This window comes from Pogona vitticeps, chromosome 3 (assembly GCF_051106095.1).
Source record: "Pogona vitticeps strain Pit_001003342236 chromosome 3, PviZW2.1, whole genome shotgun sequence".
NCBI classification, from domain to species: Eukaryota; Metazoa; Chordata; class Lepidosauria; order Squamata; family Agamidae; genus Pogona; species Pogona vitticeps.
The window spans coordinates 87,000,952-87,021,933 of record NC_135785.1 but is presented as its reverse complement, the minus strand read 5'-3'; the positions used below and the strand labels follow the sequence as shown (position 1 = coordinate 87,021,933).

The 20,982-nt window shown below is 40.0% G+C and overlaps 2 protein-coding genes across 9 annotated transcripts in view; both read left to right on the top strand.

The window, feature by feature from the left end:
* Window positions 1-10,196, top strand: part of PCDH15 (protocadherin related 15) — a 979,840-nt gene extending 969,644 nt beyond the window's left edge. For 7 of the 8 annotated variants that reach the window (XM_072995260.2, XM_072995259.2, XM_078391351.1 and 4 more), the window contains 3 exons: window positions 1,319-1,392; window positions 2,776-2,911; window positions 9,374-10,196. In XM_072995260.2, coding sequence (XP_072851361.2) covers window positions 1,319-1,392; window positions 2,776-2,911; window positions 9,374-9,925 — 762 coding nt within the window. In that variant the 3' untranslated portion in view covers window positions 9,926-10,196. The remainder of the gene's footprint in view (window positions 1-1,318; window positions 1,393-2,775; window positions 2,912-9,373) is intronic. The other variant, XM_072995261.2, reaches the window with a different exon arrangement.
* On the top strand, window positions 4,741-7,940 carry LOC140705912 (uncharacterized). Its single transcript, XM_072995262.2, has one exon. The coding sequence runs from the start codon at window positions 5,342-5,344 to the stop codon at window positions 6,623-6,625; it is 1,284 nt and encodes a 427-aa protein (XP_072851363.2). The 5' UTR covers window positions 4,741-5,341; the 3' UTR covers window positions 6,626-7,940.
* Window positions 10,197-20,982: the final 10,786 nt, after the last annotated feature.

Below are 20,982 nucleotides of genomic sequence, written 5' to 3'. Positions count from 1 at the left end.
CTCACAGGTGATGGTAGTAATGGTAAACCACTCCTTCAGTACTCACATTCCTTGAAAATCTTGTCAAGAGTACCATTATTTGGAAGTGACTTGATGACAGATAACGTAGAGTTACCCTGGGGTGTTTTTTTCCAGACAAAAAGAGCAACGCCGGCCATTTATGGTGCCTCACTGCAGTGTTTTCTAATTTTTAATCAATCCAATTTCCACCCAGTGTGTTTCATAATTAACAGGTAGATGTTTTCACTACCATTACTTTATTCATTATAACATAGAAGGCAATTCAGCAAGTAGCAGCCATTTCAGTAAATAAATAAGCAGTTATGCCTGGAAGGCGAAATCTGTGTGTACATTTGAACCCCAAGCACCTAGCAATCACTGGATCAAGGCAAAGAACTGCAGTTAGTATAATGCGCAGCTATGGGAAGGTTGAACTTCGCTTCAATAAGAAGTGCAGCCTTGGTTTCAAAGGTGAATCTGATGCATTGAAATGTATATAAGAATAATGTTTGGAAAAGAAAACACCCTGTCATTTTAAATACGGTAAATTGATTCTTGGGTTTTCCTGAAAAAAATTAGTTATAGGAATAGTTAGTTAAAGAATGCCTTAAAATACATCTGATATCAGTTTCTTATTAGTGGCTGTTCTTTCTTCAAATACAGTACAGTATTACCAATAAACTCTAAGATAATCATATAATAATTATAAACTACATTATTAATTGATATCTTAAAAACACGTTACTCAATTACTTTCATTATGCAGTGCTCTAAATGTACCACTCTTTCTCTTAAATAAGAGGTATCACATTAGCAATAATGTTTGAGGAGTCAGGGTTGAAAAGCAAAAATTTTTTGCAAGAAATAAGCTACTGCATTCAGAATAATCCCACCACGCCAAGGAATATTGTGTGTAAAGCACAAAAGAAAGCATTGTTGTTTTTTTCCTACAGCCCAAATGCATACCATCTACCAACTGGATGCTTTTGAGAGCCTGAATAGCATTAAGCACTGATTTAAGATCCCATTGACCCTTGCCTGACTGCAGTGCCAACTGAGGATTGCGAACAAAACCACAGAAGTACTTTTATTTCTCTGACAACTGAGCATTGGCACCAAGAGGGAGAAAACCCTCTGGGATTATTATTATCATTCCAGTGACAAAAGTTGAGGATAAAAGGGCCCTAGCGACTTTCATCTTTCTTCCTCTGCTCTTACTCATCCCAACATACCGCATTCAGGGCTTTTTAGCGTCAGCAATCTATGGTCAGATGTACTCCTTCCAAATGTTCTTATTTCTTTTTCTTGTGAATTGCAGGAACTCTCCATGGAGTCTGGAATTGATCCTGGCCAAGAATACTATGGGCAAGATTACTACAGTTATGAACATGGGTATTGTTCATTCTGTATTGTCTATAGGGCTTGACAGATGGTGCATCTTTATTGTTATATTACTTGGGTCAGGCATAGGCATCATCACTAGAATCGTACGGGTTGCTTTGGGGGCATGTGCAAGGGCTTTAAATGTGGTTTCTTTCAAGAACAGAGCTGTGGACCTGTCTGCCTGCCTGGTTTCCTCCACGCTGAAATTTCATAAAGAGAGTTTTACCATTCTTAAAATGCCCAGCTGAAAACATAGCAGGAAGGAAGTGGTATAAATGCCCTTCTCACTCTGGAAAGCTCTCTATTGTGTGTTTGATCTCACACTGGTTGTGAGATTGTTAAGGCAACTGGTTGTGCAACAGAGAGCCTGCTGGAGCGAGAGTTGGGGAAGCTAACACAACTCCCTTTCCATTCCATGTTTGGATAAAAGGATACTAGCCTATAGGTTTATTAACATGAGAATAATGGAGCTTGTCTCTTCTTCTTTTAGACAGATCTGGAAACCAGTTCCTGACACACATGCACAAAATCACCCATATCTTATAAAATAGAACTCTTCATACATGTTATCAATTGCTACTCACTATGTAAAGCAACACAGAGACACATACTGAAAGGCAGTAATAATCTAGACTCAGGTTAGGTGTTTACTGTAGTTGTATAAAGAAATCTGCAGAGAACTAAGGCAGACAGTGATACTCTGTGCACTAGTGTAAAACCTATCACTAATCTATTGGATGTCAGCTAGAGATTCTTCCAAGGGCAGTCCCAGGTACCATGTGAAGTAGTAATCTTAGACTCAGGTTTGGTGTTCCAGCAATGTAACCATGACTGTTATACCAAGCGGTCTTCCAAAATACTCCTCTTGCTTTGGTGAGATTTATTGCAGGTTCGTTGTGTGTACACTAACAATTTTTTCAATGACTCTGCAGTTGCAAAGTCCAGAATGCTGTGGCACATGAGTAAAACATAATATTTTACCCATTATGTTCCATGCAGTCTCTGGCTTGCCAATGTGCAATGTATGGCAAAATGGTTGTGTTGGAATGACCAGGGCTTATGCTTCCAGAAGGAGCTACTGGGTACAATCTTGGAAGAGCCATCAGATGAGTGGCGCTAATGTACCAGATTCTGGCTCAAACAAGGAAAATTGGATTGTACTACTATATATATTCCTCAACCTCACCAAATTTGGAAGGTTCCTTGTGAAGAATAAGAAAAGGAAAAAAGATAGAGGAACATGGGATTTGGATAGGAACAAATAACTAGAATAAGTAGGGAACTAAATGAAAAAGTCTGGGTGACAAGAGCGTTATTATTGTGTGTTTGTGAATATGCTTAATTCACATGAATACAAACATAGAGAATGTCTGTACCTGGCTTTTTTCCCAGGTACGAATTACCTCAATATGGAAGTCGTCGCCGATTGTTGTCTCCTTCTGGAATGTACGATGAGTATGGTGAAATGGTTGTGGAGGGCGATGGTAGCTACTATTATAGTCCACAGACAACCACAGCAGAAGCAGAGGTAGGTTAATTTCTTCTTCCAATCTCATTGGCCTTTTCAGTAGAGGATTTAAACAGAAGCTTTTCATATGCTCTGCATACCATTGTCAGTGAGTAGTTTTCACATTCCAGAATCATATGCTTCAATCCACAACTTTATGGAAGTGCTCAGAAAGAAAGCTATTTATCCTGCTCTCCCATGCAACCCACCCCTACTCCCAGAGCCTCCTGAATGATGTGGGTTTGGGAATAGTGGGCAATTAAGAGAAGGCATCACTCTTAATTGCCCACTATAACTATCCAGCATTATACGGCAGTTTATTTTAACGCTTGACAAAATGAAGCAAACATGATTCACACTGCCATCTTTCATGTCACATTTTTGAAGTGGATAGTTTAGACCAGGGTTTGGTACTTGTAGCCCTACAGGTGTTCTCATGCTTTCTTTCTTTCTTTCTTTCTTTCTTTCTTTCTTTCTTTCTTTCTTTCTTTCTTTCTTTCTTTCTTTCTTTCTTTCTTTCTTTCTTTCTTTCTTTCTTTCTTTCCTTCCTTCCTTCCTTCCTTCCTTCCTTCCTTCCTTCCTTCCTTCCTTCCTTCCTTCCTTCCTTCCTTCCTGATTGATTGATTGATTGATTGATTGATTGATTGATTGATTACTTACTTACTTACTTACTTACTTACTTACTTACTTACTTACTTACTTACTTACTTACTTACTTACTTACTTATCCTGTCTTTCTTCCTTAATGGGTATCTGAAACAGCATGCAAAAACTGTCATAATCCTTTACTTTTAGCTGTGCTAGTTAAGACTCCTGGAGGTAACTGTGTTTCCCCGAAAACATGACAGGGTCTTATATTACTTTTTACTCCAAAAATGCATTAGGGCTTATTTTCAGGGGATGTTTTATTTTTTTCATGTACAACAATCTACATGTATTCAAATACAGTCATGTCATCTTCTTCTGGTAGCTGCGCGATGGTGGAGGGTGGGGTTTCACTTAACTGGGGCTTATTTTTTGGGTACGGCTTATATTACGAGCATCCTGAAAAATCATACTAAGGCTTATTTTCAGATTAGGTCTTATTTTCGGGAAAACAGGGCATAATCCAAAAATGTCTGGAGTTCCACAATTGTCCATACCTGATAGAGGCCTCATGGGCTATCTCCTCCCTTAGAGATGGTAGACAGATACAAGTGATCTCACAGTATTTTGAGGTGTATTCACTACCTCATCATTCAGTGACGTTCTTTGCTCTGGGAGCTACAGAGATTGGACTGGATTTTGTGGCATGATAGGAGCTTGTTGATATGTTGACAACACAGTGTGGGTGTTGCTGGAAATAAAAAAACTTCTTTGTTGTTTGGGGGATGCACCAAACAGTAGAAATATATGCTAGCCATAACGATTGCTTCCTGTACTTCCTCAAGATGATCGGTGTTGGCGTGATGAGTAAACAATTCAGGCAATTCATTTGAGCTTGACTATGCATTTCAGTTGCATTTCAGTGATCAAAGCTCTAATTCTTATGACCAGTCTAAAGAAGAAGCTTTTGCAAATGTTTCTTTTGCATCTGTTATTCATTTTTGGAATTGTAGCATCCTCTAGTGGCCAGAATATATAAGAAACCTTGACTGCACTTTTCAAATATGCCATTAATCCTATAACTAGTTCCTAAATCAGTAGTTCCCAACATTTTTGAGTCATGACCCCCTTTTATATAGCTAAGTAACCTGTGACCCCCACCAGCACATTTGTATTAAAAGGCATTTTAATGGGGTAACGTCATCCTTTCTCAGAAAGTAAAGGCTTCTTTCTCCCCCAAAGGCTCTGTTTCTCATACATACACGTACACCCTAACTTTAATATCCCTCTCCAAAGGTCAAGGAAGAAATTATTTAACAATGGCTACAACACATATAAGGAAGCCCACAACACTCCAGAAAATACTTTGCTGCTCCCTTGGGAGTTGCAACCCCCAAGTTGAGAAACACTGGCCTAAATGGTGCCTTTCATCTTGTATAAATTATCAGGATGGTCTCATAAAAATATAGATAGAAGTTCCAAGTTATTCCTCCATTGTACTATCTCTGCTATCCACTGCAAACTATACAGAACTGGTCAAAAGCTTGTGTTTCTATTTTTTAAAAAATACCAGTATGCTATATGTGCACAGCTACTCATAATACTGCATATAATACAAATCCTTGATGACAGAAGTGGCAGTTGCCACTGTGGTTGCAGGATGGAGTGGTACAAAGAAGGGAAATCCCGAACAACTGGGGCTGCAAACTAGAGTTTAGTGTAAGAGTCCCCTTTAGTCTCATATTGTCTCTGCAATTCCAGCAATGATTTGTAGATGACTTGTATACTTCTGTATTTTGGGTCTAGATCAATCTAGCATGTCATTAAATTTGTCTTGCTCCAAGTCACTAGGGTAAAATACTTTGCATGTTATCTTTAATGTGGTTCCTTTTTTATAATTCACAGGGGGCAAGTCAAATTCCTGTAAGCCAGAGAGCAGGGGCTCGAGTAGCTATTAGTGCTATAGGTGAAGGGAAGGCTATAGGCCCCAGCCAGGGAAGAAGGAAACTAAGAGCAGTGATGCAGCTGAGCCGAATAGCAGTTAGTGCTCACCGGCCAGGAACAGCTGAGACAACACCATCACCTTGGAAAAAAGCAAAGATATTCCCAATGATGCTACAGAAGGTAAAAGGCAAAGACTCAGATTATGCTGAGCTGATGGAGGCTCGGCATGTGGATGGAGAAGAAAGCATGGTTATTAAGGGAAGCTATTTCCAGAAAACAACAGGTGACGTGCCATCAACAAAGAAGGCTAGACGTGCATTGAAACGTCCAAGTGCTTCCAAGAAAATCCGGGCAGGTGGTCCCTCTGAGGAAATGAGCGAATCAGAATCAAAGTCTGGCATTTCAATTAGTGTAACAGCAGAAAGTGAGTCTGAAGAGAGTGACTACGGCAAGAGGAAGAGAAGAAAGTCATCTTCCTCAAGTGAGGAGTCATCCTCATCCTCCTCATCTTCATCTTCCTCCTCCTCCTCCTCCTCATCATCAGTAACTAGTACTTCTGCTTCCAAGTCAGAAAAAGATTACTTGAAAGTGACCCTGGACCATGATGAAGCCACAGAAAGCACGGTGGACTCAGATGAGGAACATTCGGATTCATCTAGCTCCACATCAAGCAGCAGCTCAGAAGATGAAACATCAGATACTCGGAGTAAGGTATCTGACACTGAGGCAGATGACACAGAGTCAAAAATATCATCATCCATGCAAAGTTCCACCAGTCGTGAAGTCACCTCTAGGTCAGGAAAAAACAAGAGGCCCAGGTCTGGTGTCAAGAACCTGTCATCTACCACTGGAAGTGAATTAGATGACACAATAGCAGAATTATCAGGAAAAGAGCCATCATCGGCTGTGGAAGAAGACGAAGAAGAACCAGAACAAGCGGAAGAGGAGGAAGAGACAGAGGAGGAAGAGTCTTTCACAAATGAAGGAAATGCCTCGAACAAGCAGAGTGGGAGCAGTGAAAGGGATATTGATCCGGATGCCAGTGAAGGAGAGAGGATATCCACCGAAAGCTCTGAGGCCGTCCCGAAAGGGGAGGGTGTAAATACAAAAGTGCGTGCACAGTCCAGCAAACAAACCATTACTGGTTTTAAAAAAGTTCCAGGCACTGCAGAGTCAGAAAATCCTAGTGACTCCACCTCCTTTTGAGTAACAAGTAGAACAGTAGGTAGAGAGTTTGCAAGTAAAGTGTGATTTTGGTTTGCTGTGCCCTCTGTCTTGTTTTGTGTGTGAAATGAGGGAATAAATATTATGTCAGTTTTATCATAAAATGCAAGATGGGCCCAGTCTGGTAAATGTTTATTCCCCTTTGAAATAAGCATTGTGCAAAACACAAGTACATACAGCTATCTGAGTGGTTTTGGATGCATATAAATACAGTTGGAGCAGTGGTAGAGAGAAGCACAGTATGGGCTCAGATGGTTAGATTTAAATGTATGTAACTGTATTCGCTGTGGGTTAAATTGCAGAAGCCTCTGTGCTGCAAGGTCAGAAGACCAGCAGTTGTAAGATTGAAACAACGCAACAGAGTGAGCTCCCATGTCTTGTCCCAGCTCCTGCCAACCTAACAGTTCAAAAGCATGTAAAAATATGAGTAGATAAATAGGTACCACCACGGTGGGAAGGTGACAGCGTCCCGTATCTAGTCGTGCTGGCCACATGACCATGGAAACTCTTCGGATAAACACGGGATCTATGGCTTGTAGACGGGGATGAGCACTGCGCCCTAGTTGGACTGGACTAAATGTGCATTGGTTCTACTTTTTTGCCAGTGGATCCATTTGCATTGGTTCAGGCAGTGTGATCACTTGAACCAATACAGAAAAGTGTGTGCAGAAGTGCCAGTGGTTAACATGATGGCCCAGCACTGAATATTAAAACACTGGGGATTCTGGATCTAAGCAAACAATGCTATTTCTTTTCTCTTTTTTAAGGGTTTGGTGCCCACACTGTTGTGCTAGGGCACCTAGACACCAAGACACACACACACACACACACACACACACACACACACACACACACACACACACACACACACACACACACACACACACACACACAGAGAGAGAGAGTGCCACCTGCAAACCAGGAGGACTACTAGAGAGCAATGTTAACAAGCTACAAACAAGGCTTTCTCTCAATTTTCTGTGTTCTTCCTGTGTGACCAGTTAATGCAAATTTACCTGGGGAAACCCAGCTTCCCAGATGTGACTTCACAATGGCTCTATTCCCATTTTTCTTGTCATGTAGTCACACCCTGAATCAGGTGATTATGAACTCTAGTTAATAGGATTGTGTTTGAAATGCTGGGAGCCAATGTGTTTGATCTGTGAGGGTTAATGCATACAAACAATGTTAACATTTGGTGTTGCAGTTATTTTATTTTATTTATTTATTTTATTAGATTTCTACCCCGCCCATCTAGACCAAAGGTCTACTCTGGGCGGCATTACAAATTTAAAAACAGTTAAACCAATAAACATGCACTATAGATCCAAGATGGTAAGATGTGAATTTAAGATACAGCAGGAGGGAAAGCCTGCCCAAATAGCCAGGTCTTCAGTTTGCCTCGGAAGACAGGCAGAGAGGGAGCCAGGCGGATCTCCACGGGCAAGTTGTTCCAGATGCGAGGGGCCACTGCCGAGAAGGCCCGGTTCCTCATTCTTTCCTTCCGGACCTCCCTCGGCGTTAGGCCCCTCAGCCGCCCAGGCTGGCTGGAATGAGTGACTCTGGCAGAACCGGGTAGGAGAAGGTGCTCTGCCTTCTCCCACCCAGTTATGAAATTAATGCAGGCATGTGTGAGCTAGCTGTGTGTTTAAACATTCCTGGGAGTGTGCATGGTCTGCATTTTCTGACAACCTCTCTGTGCCTTAGAAAGCAACACTGTTTAAAAACAATGTTTCACTGAACAGTTAAAACATACCTTCATTGCTGCCTAATGTCACTGCAAGTTTTATTCATTAGAGTGAAAACTAGTCCTCAAATAAACTCATGGGTTAATAGCCAACTGAGTCTCTGCTGAGTGGAAAACAGGAGATTGCATTACTTGTGCAAGCACTGTTGTCCTGTAGGGGTGGCAGGTTTTCTTCATGGAAATCACTGCATATGCAACAGCAACAGTTGTGTAAATGGCACAGTCCTGCTGGTATGACTTTTTGCACAGAAGCTCAGGATATTGGCTATTAATTTTTTATTAAATTATACAGCTCATTATTCAGATTTGGGAAATGCTAATTATAGTACTAATGAATAATTATATAGTCCTGGTTATTATAATCTTTGGCTACTGGATTCCAAATTTTAGGTTTGTGTAATTCTATTATAAATTAATGGTGATGCTATTGTATACATCTGAGTAGTTCTATGTAAAAATTGCATTAGGATAGTTTCATGTGGTATTTATTCATAATCACAATATTGTTACCACACAGCTGCCTTAAAAATTAAGATTGTTGAGCTCCAAAATACCATTTTTGGCTATAATGAGCAAGAACAAAAATGTTCTGACATTCCTACACAGTGCTTTGAATAATGAGTTACAGAAGGACATGATAATAATTATCCAAATATTTACACTATGGCCATACATATCGACCCTGTTGCTATCTAAGGTCAGTTCATATGCCTGCATTTATAGTGTGTTCATTGTGATGGTTCAGTTTTGTCGCAAATGGCAATTGTCATGGATATAGCTTGAAGTAAATTCTGTACCAGACCATGGAGGTAAGCATCTATCAAATAATTTTTAAAGCTACTATGAAACATATCTCTCATAAATCTCATTTACCTGGTCTTGTTTTTTTCATGGAATGAAGAAGCTGCCAATGGCCTGCATTAAGAAAAAATAGCAAATTACTGTTTGTTAAAGAATTTTTCTCTTTTCTTGTTGTGTCACAGTGGGCAAGAAAGAAAAGAATCAAGTTGGTGGTTGATCCAGAGTATGAGACCAGCTCCACTGCAGAGGATAGTGCTCCCGAGAGCCAGAGGAATCGCCTCAGCAACCCCAATATTCAAACTAATATCAATGGCAACATCTACATTGCTCAAAACGGATCAGTTATAAGAACCCGGCGAAGCTGCCTTTCAAACAATTTAAAGGTTGTGTCCCCTGTGCGGCTGGGGAAACATTTCAAGAAACTTGACAAGTTAGCAGTGACACATGAAGAGAATGTCCCACTGAACACGTTTTCAACAGGGGCATCATCTAGTGACAAAGCAAACATAAGGCCATGTAGTGTATCCTTTGCATCCTCTACAATAGACAGTGACAACAAAATGACAAAATCAGGGGGCAACAGATTGAAAAGCACAGAAGAGCAAGAGTCCATTATTGATAACGAGGACAACAAAGAGCCTTTGGAACTACCCAGCGATCATACACAGTCTGACGATGAGGAACTCTGGATGGGTCCTTGGAACAACCTTCACATACCAATGACAAAACTGTGACCTCTCTTTTCCATTTTAATTTTTACTCCCATTTATAACAAAACTACACTTTTTATTGTCACAGAGGAAAACCATATGGACTTTGTATTGTGCACATGCGTTGTATACTTTGAACAAAATGCTTTAAAGTAAAAGAAGAAGAAAAAAAATCCAGAGAATTTGCACTTAACATTTGTACCAATTAATTGTTCTTCCCAACAACTCTTTTTAACAGGTTCCAAATTCAGTGAACAAATATTCATTAAAATGGACCAGTTTTGTTGGCTCTGGAGTTATTGTTTAATAATCATCAGATCATTGCTTAAGTGCACAGAAAATGATTGTTCAGTGTTTGTAGATGAAATGGCAACAGTCACACACTTTTCTTTAAAGCACATGGAAGCTTAATCTGCTGCCACTACTGCTTCACCTACAAACATATACCAAGACACCTGATTGATAAAGCTACACACCTAATGTATGCAATTTAAGTTCATTTTTAAGCTATGACTTGTCTGTTCATGGTTCATAAATTCAAGGAGTATACACTGCACAACCGTGATTGATGTTAGGTGACCCCAAGGTTAGCTTGGGTGTTGTGAAGATTTAATCTTTATTGGAAGACAACCAACTATGAAGAGAAATCACTCGATGCCTTGGAAATGGGTTCTATTTTTATTAAATGTGCCTTATTTCTAGTAAGAATGTATCCAACAATGTAGCCATTGGCTCTGGTGATGCTTTCCTCTGCAGTGTAGAAGAGCCATTTGTTTCGTGACAAATATCCCATATTCTACAAGGCTTAATCAAATATTTTGTTTGAAACAAACATGACTCTTTTAAGACCCATTATAAGTCTCCAGACATTTTTACAGTTCCTCTCTGTATCCTCTCCAGTTTGTAATATCTTTGAATAGCACTTTCAGATAATGTACATGTATTCACGTCTTCCATTTAGGAATGCAGACTCTAAAAGCACTTTGCTTCTTTTATTTTCTCTATCGTTAATGCTAAAGCTTGGCTCAAGAAGCTTCCATTAGAGTACCAAAAACCATACTAAATCCACTTTGTTTGGTGAAATTGGTGTGACAGGACTGAAGATTAGATAGATTGATGCAACGTTCAGTACATCCTGACACAGACATGAGTTTTGTTTTATCAACATTTCAGTGTGCTATTCTTAAATTTATAGCATTTCTGGAAGCAGGCAAACTTGCTGCAAACTTTTTTTTTTTTTTTTTGGAAGGCCAACACACTCTGTAGCCTTTCAGTTTCCACTCATGATCCACTATATTCTGTCCCTCACTTTCAGTCCTCTGCTGCTAACCATTTCACTCTGGCTTTTCACCCCAAGCCCCACTACTGGGATACAATTGTGGAGACAATTTTCAGGTGTCTAACATAGCACGCTTACTGACTGGTGGATGTAGTAAATGTGACTTAAATTTTGAGCTGGATGTGGTCTTCCATAATTGTATCACTCAGAAATCATAATTCCAGACTAGTATCACCAGTGACATGCCAGTTACAAAACTAGTGGAGTTGTAGTCCCCAAAATTATTAATATTTCAAATCGACTGCATCAGCATGTACTGAATTATCCATACACTGACTCAATGTGCATTTCTAGCATACCAGCCCATGTCTGAAAGAGCCATGGCCCTTAAGGAGTTAGTCTTCCTCAGGAATCACTTTTTTATCTACAAGTACAAGTTACAGTCTTTGTTTCTAGATGGGCAGCCTTGCAGATGGATGTATGGAAACATCATAGTCTTAAGATGTAGGCCCAGCACATCCAAGTTCTCCCAGTAACTACAACTCTTACATTATAACTGCTTCAGTCTATACATTTACAGCATAATATGCTGCATGATACATTTGATGTGCAATTTTAAAAATATCTCATACATAACTGCTGCTTAATATACAAAGGGAACAATCCACACCTCACAGCATTGTAAATTAGAAATATTTCCAGTGGATGAGATACTCAACAGGGGTAAATCAGCATAACTTTACTGAAGCCAATGGAGGCTTGTAAATTTACAGCTGCTGGGGTGCTTCCATAATGGAATTCTTAAGCTATAAAACTGCTCTAAGTGAAACATGAATCAGGCCCCAGGTATCAGCAATATACTCATTATATAATGCAATAACGTCTATGTAGATGCATAGAATAGAAGATTAAAGATGATGCAAAATCATTTATAGCAGGGATGTTTGTGATAATTAATCTTGCTTTTTTTATTTCTATCATCTTCTCTGGTAAAATCCTTCTCCCTTCTCACATTAGTTTTGTTTCTATGTAATATCCCTGTCTTCAGCTTTTATGATTAATCAATAAGTTTCTACCTTATGGCAACAGCAGCCAGAATTAAAATGGGAATGATGCAGGCACTTGAATGATATCAAAAGACACAAAAGGTAATCGAGCAATGAATACAGATCCATATATTTTCAGCTACAGCTTGCCTTTGGGCTAAAAAAATACAAGATGGATTCTAAGCCAAAAGGATTCCACATCAAGTTGCTGAGACCAATGAATACTGAAACTTTAATGAGCTTAGTTTGTATAAAAATGATCTGTCAAGGGCACAAGGCTTTGGGAAAATCAAATCTTTCCTTTCCTTTTTTTTTAAAAAAACATGCAGAAAAACTGCCTCCTTTGCAACTCTGCCTTGTGTTTTCAGAACCCAGCATTATGTTAATTAGCAATCCCTTTCTATAATTAAAAAAACAATTTTGCATACAAGAGACTGGAAATTTGCTGCAAGGAATCAATCTGGTGGAAGCGATCTGCAGATTCGCCCCGATTTGCTTAAGGTGCTTCCTATGTGGAAATGCTTGTTATGACAGTGCAATGACCTCACCCATCTCTCAGTGAAACCATGTCCACATTAAGATCCTGCAGCACCTATTGGCCAGTATGCTTCTTTCAATTTAGCATTTATATATTTCAAGGAAAAACTCATTCCTGGTCAGTCCTGTGAGTATGTACATTCTCTGTATATCCTGGGTTTAGTTTTTTCCCTGGGTCCACCTGGACCTAGCCTTAGAATCTAAACATATGAATTAAAAATAAAGGGAAGTGCCTTTGAACATGTATAGAGTGTTTTTTCATTGGACATTGTGTAACTTCTGGCAAATCACTGGGCCCAAGGCAAGTGCTTCCAGATCAGAGAATATTAAATGAATTGTTCGATCTTACTTCTCCATTGTAAAATTCATAGCCATTACTTTGTATAAATAAAATAAAAATGAAGGTACATCAATTAAACAGCTAAGTACTGCTTAAATCCTACCAAATCAGTGATCAAATGCCTGTGCTATTTAAGGGGCTGTGCACAATTTGTGACTCAGCATGCTGAATCCATGTATTGAGTCTTGGGACATGTGTGGACACAAAAGTACAAAACCCCATTTTATAAGGTCCCAGATAGGAAAACTGTCAAGTCCTTGGTGTGACAACACAGTGGAAGAAGTACGATCCGGTTGTTAAACCATGATTTGAACAGACCTCCAAATAACACATTGCCTGTCTCTTTCCCTCTTTATGGCTGCAATATATTGCCGTCTTTTTCTCCATCATATCATTTCATCATTTCCCTTTCCTCATGATATCCTCTCCCTTTGGGTCCCCCCCCTTTCATGTATTTCATTTTGTCAACCTCTTTCTTCCTCCCACTACTTCCACAAGCCACCTTCTTCACCCTTGACTCAAGAATCTGGTCATGTCATTTATTTCTTGATCTCTATTACTTCTTATCTGTTGCTGATATTGTTTAGCTACTGCCACCTGAATTCCTATACATGCTTTAATTCATGTAATCCCATAAATATCCCCCCCCCCAGTGAGAGCAAGACATTCCCTTCTTTCTTGCCTGCAGAAACATGAGGATTCCTGATGCCACACTGACTACAGAAGGACAAGAAAGCTGGCAGGATATGTCCCTGATGCTTTGCTGAGCCTGGGAGACAGGCACAGATCTGTGAGGCTTCCAGCTGAGTTCTGAGTGTCTGAGGCTCCACACTAAGGATGAGCTTTTTCTTCATGGTTGTGGAAAGCAAAGGTTCACCTCCACAAGCACATGTAGGTTGAGAACAAAATATGGCTAATTTGCACTTTGTCGTACTGAACAACTGTTTGATGTCTGAGTTACTTGGAGAGTGCTTCCAAACTTGCTTCGTCAAGAAAGACTTAACTCACTAAAGCTGTATTCAGTAATTAAGGGACTATTCCCCTGTCAGTTTGTTTTTCTTCCCTGTCCTTGTGTTAAACACAAAAATATGTAACGATAGTCTACCATGTGTGTAGGCTCCATACACTTCCTTCTTGAATGAATAGGATATATGGCCTATTTACTGACTATCCAGATCTCTATCTTGGGCTTATTTATCCCATGGATAATTTAAGTCTCTCCCCCACCCCTGCCCCAAACATGGCACATTGATGAACACAAAATTCAGCAATGACTTGTATGTGAGAGTGAACAATCACAGATATAACATCACAAATTGAATTTCTGAAGACTCCCTAGAACCAATATTTCTACAATATTACTATTTTGATGATATTAATATTGCAATATTTTGATGAAATATTTCATCGAAAGTCTTAGCTGGCATTTGTATAAATGAAAGGCCAAAGCAAATGTCTCATGGAGGGTTACTATATTTCTTTGCGTTATTTTCTGAGCATCACATAGGTGCACAATTTGAGTTTTAAAAAACCATGGAAAACAAGATACACAATGCATATTGTAAGATAAATAATGGTGAAATACAACATTTTGAAAACATTTGGTGAGGATTTATGAGGATGTTCTCAAAAAATGAAACAAATTGTCCAATGTGATCAATGAACCTGAAAAGCAGCATAGAATCTGGATTTGCACATTCCCTTCCATACGGTAGTAATTACTTACTGATATTTATTAATATTTATATTATTTAAAAAACCTCAATGCAATAATAGTGATTGTAAGTCTCTATGAATAAAGACTGAAAAAACTTGGCATGATTAGCCTTGAGAAAAGAAGACTGAGGGGGAGATATGACAGCGCTTTTCAAATACTTGAAAGGTAGTATACAAAGGAGGGGCAGGATCTGATCTTGGTCATCCCAGAGTGCAGGACATGTAATAATGGGCTTAAGGTACAGGAAGCCAGATATAGGCTGAATATCAAGAAAAACCTCTTAATTGTTAGAGCAGTGCAATCATGGAACCAATTACCTTAGGAGCTGGTGAGTGCTCCAACTCTGGAGGCATTCAATAGAAAATTGAGCAACCATCTGTCAGAACTGCTTTGATCTGGATTCCTGCATTGAGCAGGGGGTTGACTCAATGACGTTATAGCCCCTTCATATTCAATTGTTCTATGATTCTATTGCATGAGAGTTTGCAGAGTACTTACAAACTGCGATGTCCTAGAGCGCACTTTGATGTATGTGAGATTGGTAAAGCATTTCTGAGCATCTTATACCTAGAAAATTCTGAGAAGGGTTGCTGTTGGAGATTATTTGAAGGCAAATCATTATCAAATCTTTAGAACGACTGGTTTCAAGAGATGATGTGATTTTAAAATGGGATGTGGTTTTCATTAGTGACTGCTAAGATACCACCATGAGACATCCCACTACACTGTAAAGAACAGAAATTATAAGCAAATATACCTGACTGTGTCCAGTTTGAGGCTTATTTGTTTCACCTGTTCCTAGTGCTCTCTCTTCTTTTCCCCATCCAACCTTTTTCTTAAAAAATGATACTGGGCTTTTTCTTCCTCCAACCCAGAATTCATTCACCTCAGTACTTTTCACTCCTGTGGAAATGCAGCTCCCTATTTAGAGGTCTGGGGACATAAACTCCAGAAAGACATTCATCCAATGATTACAATTTAAATAACAGTCTTTTCCATCTAAATTGTATCTAAGGACATGCATGCATGCATGCGTGCATGACTATTTGTTTCTTGTTTGGCTCCATAGTTTTTGATCACTCAGGCCAATTATTTCAAACCATGATTACAATAACATCACTGTAGAATAACAGAAAAAGCATTGGCAGTAGCCTAATAGACATCAGATGAACTGCTTAGTGAGAGGGAAAAGATCTCACTGTGACAGGTTATGTGGCATACTTAGAATGTGACATACACATCACATAATGCTCCAAAGAGTTAATTATCGGCAGGCCAAACCAGGACCCTGGGGAAAAGGTTTTTGATATAGCCAATATTTAAGTTGAGAAATCATTAATACCCATGCAACTTTGTTTCTAGCTATTACTGTTTTGGTGATATCTGGGAATAAACAAATACATGTTCGCATTTTAAGAAAATATAAGATATTTATAACTACCTAATCTCCAACAAAAGTTTGCTTTAGAAAAGAGCCCAGCAAATGCCTGTGATCAGACACTTCTAAAAGCTAATTATCATTGGGCCCCACTGGGATTCTGAGGGAGTAGGTTTTGAAATATAGCCAACAAGCTGGGGAAACAGTGGTATCCACATAAATTTATGTTTCTAGCTCTTACCATTTCAGAGACCTGAGATGGGCATAAAGACAAACTTCCGAAGATATTTATCAGATGTATACCTTCTGACAGGACTGAACTCAAACAACATGGGATGGGAGAAAAAGTTTCACACAATAAACAGAATTGTCCATTTTGGGGGGGGGGAAGGGTTACTCTTCTGCAATAGCCATATCTCAGCATGTTGGTAAAATCAAAGAGGGAAAAGAAAGGGGTCAAAATAAGTGGATTGGCACCTGAAAAAGTAGAACTTGATCCACAAAATCTCACACTGAAATAAATATGTTGGACCCTAAAGTACCACAGTATTTTGCAGTTCTTTTTCTCCTTCTTTTCTGTCTTTTTCTCCCCCCCCTTTAATGTTGCCAGCTTTTTTTCAAAATGTTATACAGCAATAGAATAGAATAGAAGATAAAGAAGCCATTGTAAGTAAACTTGGGAATGTTAAGTAAGGAGAATGTCATGAAATCCCACTTTTTCCCCTGTAATTTTTTTTTGTGATATCAACTATGTTCCAGCCCTATTTTTCTCTATCTCTCCCCCCCCCCACCCGTATGTTATGGAACATAGAAACCTGTTAATTACCAGGTTAGACCCTAGGCCACCCTATGCAGTACTGTTAGCACTAAGAGTACAATCTGACGGCTGCAAAGACACATACCCGAGCGTACCAGAAAGGGTCACTTGCATGGGAGTAATCTTGCTTAAGGGCACCCCTTCCTCTTGCTGGGAGATCTCTCCAGCCTGATCCCCAAAAGTAGAAGCCCTACAGCTGGACCAGAAAGATCCAGCTTTGGCATGGATCAGGGTCAGGCTGGAGAACATTTTCCCCTACATCATGTGATTCCCTGGGAAAAAGATCGTACCAGACTGCTTTGCAAGAGGTCCAAATTGTAGTTTATTTCCCCATGTGATCATACCCTCAGATTGGCTGCAGGTCTTGTAAGCTTTAGGGAAGAGCCTTAGGATGCTGACAGGGATTGAAATTATGGCTATAGTAAATTACTAGCAGGAAATACTTGGGAAAGATTACAGAAGAAGCTTTCTCCACCAAATAAATGGCAAGAGAAGGCAGGAGGAAAGAGCCCCTTTACACATTTCATTGACAGAAGAGCAGGTGCAGTTTGACCCCTTCCAGGCAGGGCAGGACCATAAGATGTGAGAAGCTCTGCTTTATTATCTCACTTTGTCTCACTTTTCCCTGGACCAATTCAGGTATTAACAGAACTCATCGTGTAGATTCCTCCCGAGTGGTTCACGCATTTGTCTTACAATATAAAGAAAAGCCAATCTGCAACAGCTCCCTTTCACTAATGTAGCGTGCTGCGGGAATGCAAAAGTGTCTGGCCATAGAAATTATCATCACAAGAGGCAAGAGGGTTTTTTTTTTAATGTTACTTCCTCCTGTTCCTACTGTATAGCGTACAAGCTTTGCTGCCAAACTCTATTATGCTCTGCTAGCTGCACATGCTTCTGTAGATTGATACATCGAGGACACCTGCACTCTTTTCTTACCTATTAGTTTTTGTGCTGTATCCCAACTCTTGGGGTTTATTATACAGGAGCAGTTAATGTCTTGGCAGAGCTTCACAGCATGGGAATGCTTAGCACAGAGATAAATGTTGGGCTTCTTAATTGAGAACAACTGTGGCTTGCAGTACCTCTTCTCTCCCCTTCTCCCAGTGAGCATGACTCATTGTCACTGTGCAGTGTGTTTTAACACTGGTAATTTCCCCAGTATCAAAGAAAAACCTTCTGTACAATGTAGGTTTTTAATAATGGAACATACTCTGCGGATATAATACAGTACATTCATAAAGTCTTTGGAAGTGCCAGCCTTGTAGGAATGACGGTCATGAAACTCTCACACAGATGGAAAAGAAGGGAATGTGTGAAAACATCTCCAAGGTAAGGTTCAGGTGCCACCAGACCAGATATGCAGCTTCACACAATGGGCAAATCACATTGTTGCTGCTGTTACTGTTATTACTAGGGGTGGAGACTTTTGTATTTAATGGAATCCCACTCCCATAATTAGGTAGCTCTCCCCAGGCCCATAGCAGTGGAAGACCCATAGCAGCATGAGGTGGAACAGCCCCTCTACCTACATGTGGTCCCCTCACTGTTTCTCTGGTCAGTTGGGGGGGGGAAGCAGCTCACTGATGTGGAGGTTTTGTGAGCCTCCTTTAGACTCAGAAGCCCAATGGGGGGGGGGAGTTTCCAACCGAGGCTGCCTGCCTAGAGAGCAGGAGGCTAGCAGGAGTTTGCAGGGTTTTAGTCAGGATTGTTTCCTGTCTTTACTTGGAGATCCCTAGAATTCCCTGGTGGTCTCCCCTCCAAGTTCTAATCAGGCCGAACCTGCTTAGCTTTTGAAATCACAGGATAACCGTATGTTCAGCGTACTGTGTTCAGTCATGCAGGCTAGCCCTGCTCCCTATTGAAACCAGGTTCCTTCTCTCCTGAGGAGCGCCCAATAGACATCTGTGAGAATGAATTTGATAGGTTCCTAGAACTCTGATATGAGAGGGGAGGGCAGCCAGCATATGAGACAGGACAGTCTTCCTTATATGTTTTATTAATATATGGAGAGGGTCACAGGTGCCCCCTTTTAACACAATGAAATTCGGGTTGGCAGGATCTGGGTTGCTGCAGTGGGAGCTTTGAATGTATCAAAAGCCAGTCAGCAGAGCTTACCTTTGCCATGCCAGGTTTTGTCATCATCAGTATCTGCTTTCAATGTTAGGGTTAAATCCTGAGATATGTCCCTCACCACTAGGAGCAACAGCCCAATTGCTTCCATGTGAATCTATCAGGAATTCTTTCCTCTTCCAGATTGTGTTCAAAGTCAAAAATGAAGGAAAGAAAAATCACTGATTATTTTAAATTAAGATTACTAAAATGACAGTTTCCTTTCCAAGATGACAAAGGAAAATGCCCCTTTCTTTTCCCACTGCTCCTTCTTAGCGCACACACAAATAAGCAAAGCATACAGTAGGAGAGTCCCAATAAATACACAGGAAAAAAAATCATGTTTAAAGAAGAGGCAGAGGCCAATTCGGGGTGGGGGTGGGATGAAACTTGAGAAACATTTTTGGTTGCAGAGAGAAAAAAAGCAAATAGATGCAAGCTTTGAAATAAACAGAAAAGTGCTGCCGTTATCATCTATAATATGTGGCTCATCTCACATGCTCACCTCACACTCACTCAGACTCACTCACCACTAAGCCTTGTGTTCCATACTCCCTTTTCTCTCTATTGTGCCCCAGCCCTTTCTGTAGTCAGAGGTAGCACTGACACTGGGTTCAAAGCAGTGTTTAATAAATGATACATGCTGTTCTATTCCAACTCTTTAATTCTGACAACAACCTCAAATAGAGATTATCTTAAGCTTCAAAGCACAGTCCTATGCAATTTAAAAAATGTTCTTCCCTTTCAAATGTATGAACATTTTTATTCCAATTTTCTGCTATTCAGAGATTAACGAATGACATTCTCTTCATCCTAAATGAAAGTTTTTTAGGACAGAGGTGAGAAACACTGGACCTTCAGGCTACCTGCTCCCACTTGTTCTTGCAACTGATCTCTCTACAACTAAATATTTTGGCAATGTGTTGGTCATTGCGTTATTTACTTTAAAACAAGATGCATACTCCCTGTGCATCTTGTTTTAAAGTCAACTTACAGCCAGCATGCTGCCATCGTCACTGCTGCTGCGGCTGCATATTCAGTAGTGTGGCAGAGAAAGCCCCAAGTAGCCTATGAGAGGGTTATGTTCCCCACTCCCAAGAATTTAAGAAAAACAGGAGCTCACAAGGAAGCTACTTGCATAATGTTCTGAGCATCAGTGTTACCACAACATCCAGAGAAAGTACTGGTGTTGAAAGACAGACAAAAAGTAGACCCACAAGTTTTCCACAAAGTTCTTTGTCCTCCTACAACAAACATACAGTGCTGATCTCCAGACTACTTCATAGCCAATAATGTCCAACTTCTCCCTATTCTGAAGGCCATATTTGTTTTCAAAGTCCCATTCTCTGTTACTGTGTCTAACAATAAACCTGCTAACAATAACAATAACAATAAAACAATGACAATGATGATGATGATGATGATGATGATGATGATGATGATGATGATGATGACGACGACGACGACGACGATGATGATGACGACGACGACAATGATGAACCATCAAGTCACTTCTGAATTACGCCAACTCTTTTTGGGGTTTTCTATGTAGAGACTCCTCAGAACTGGCTTATCATTCCATTCTTCTAGGGGTGTCCCGGGGGGCTGTGCAGCTTGCCCAAGGCTACACTGGCTGGCTCTTCTCGGATGCACAAAGGGGAACTGAACTCCCAACCCTGGCTCTACAGCCAGGTTCCTAACTCACTGACTTATCCGGCCAGTAAACCTGTATCTACCACACCATAAAAATTATATAGAAATCATTTATAAAGAAAAAGTAACATGAAAGAAATAGCAAATATAAATATCCTCCCTTTGCAAATTAAAGTGGAAGAGTATATAATGTCTGAGCAAC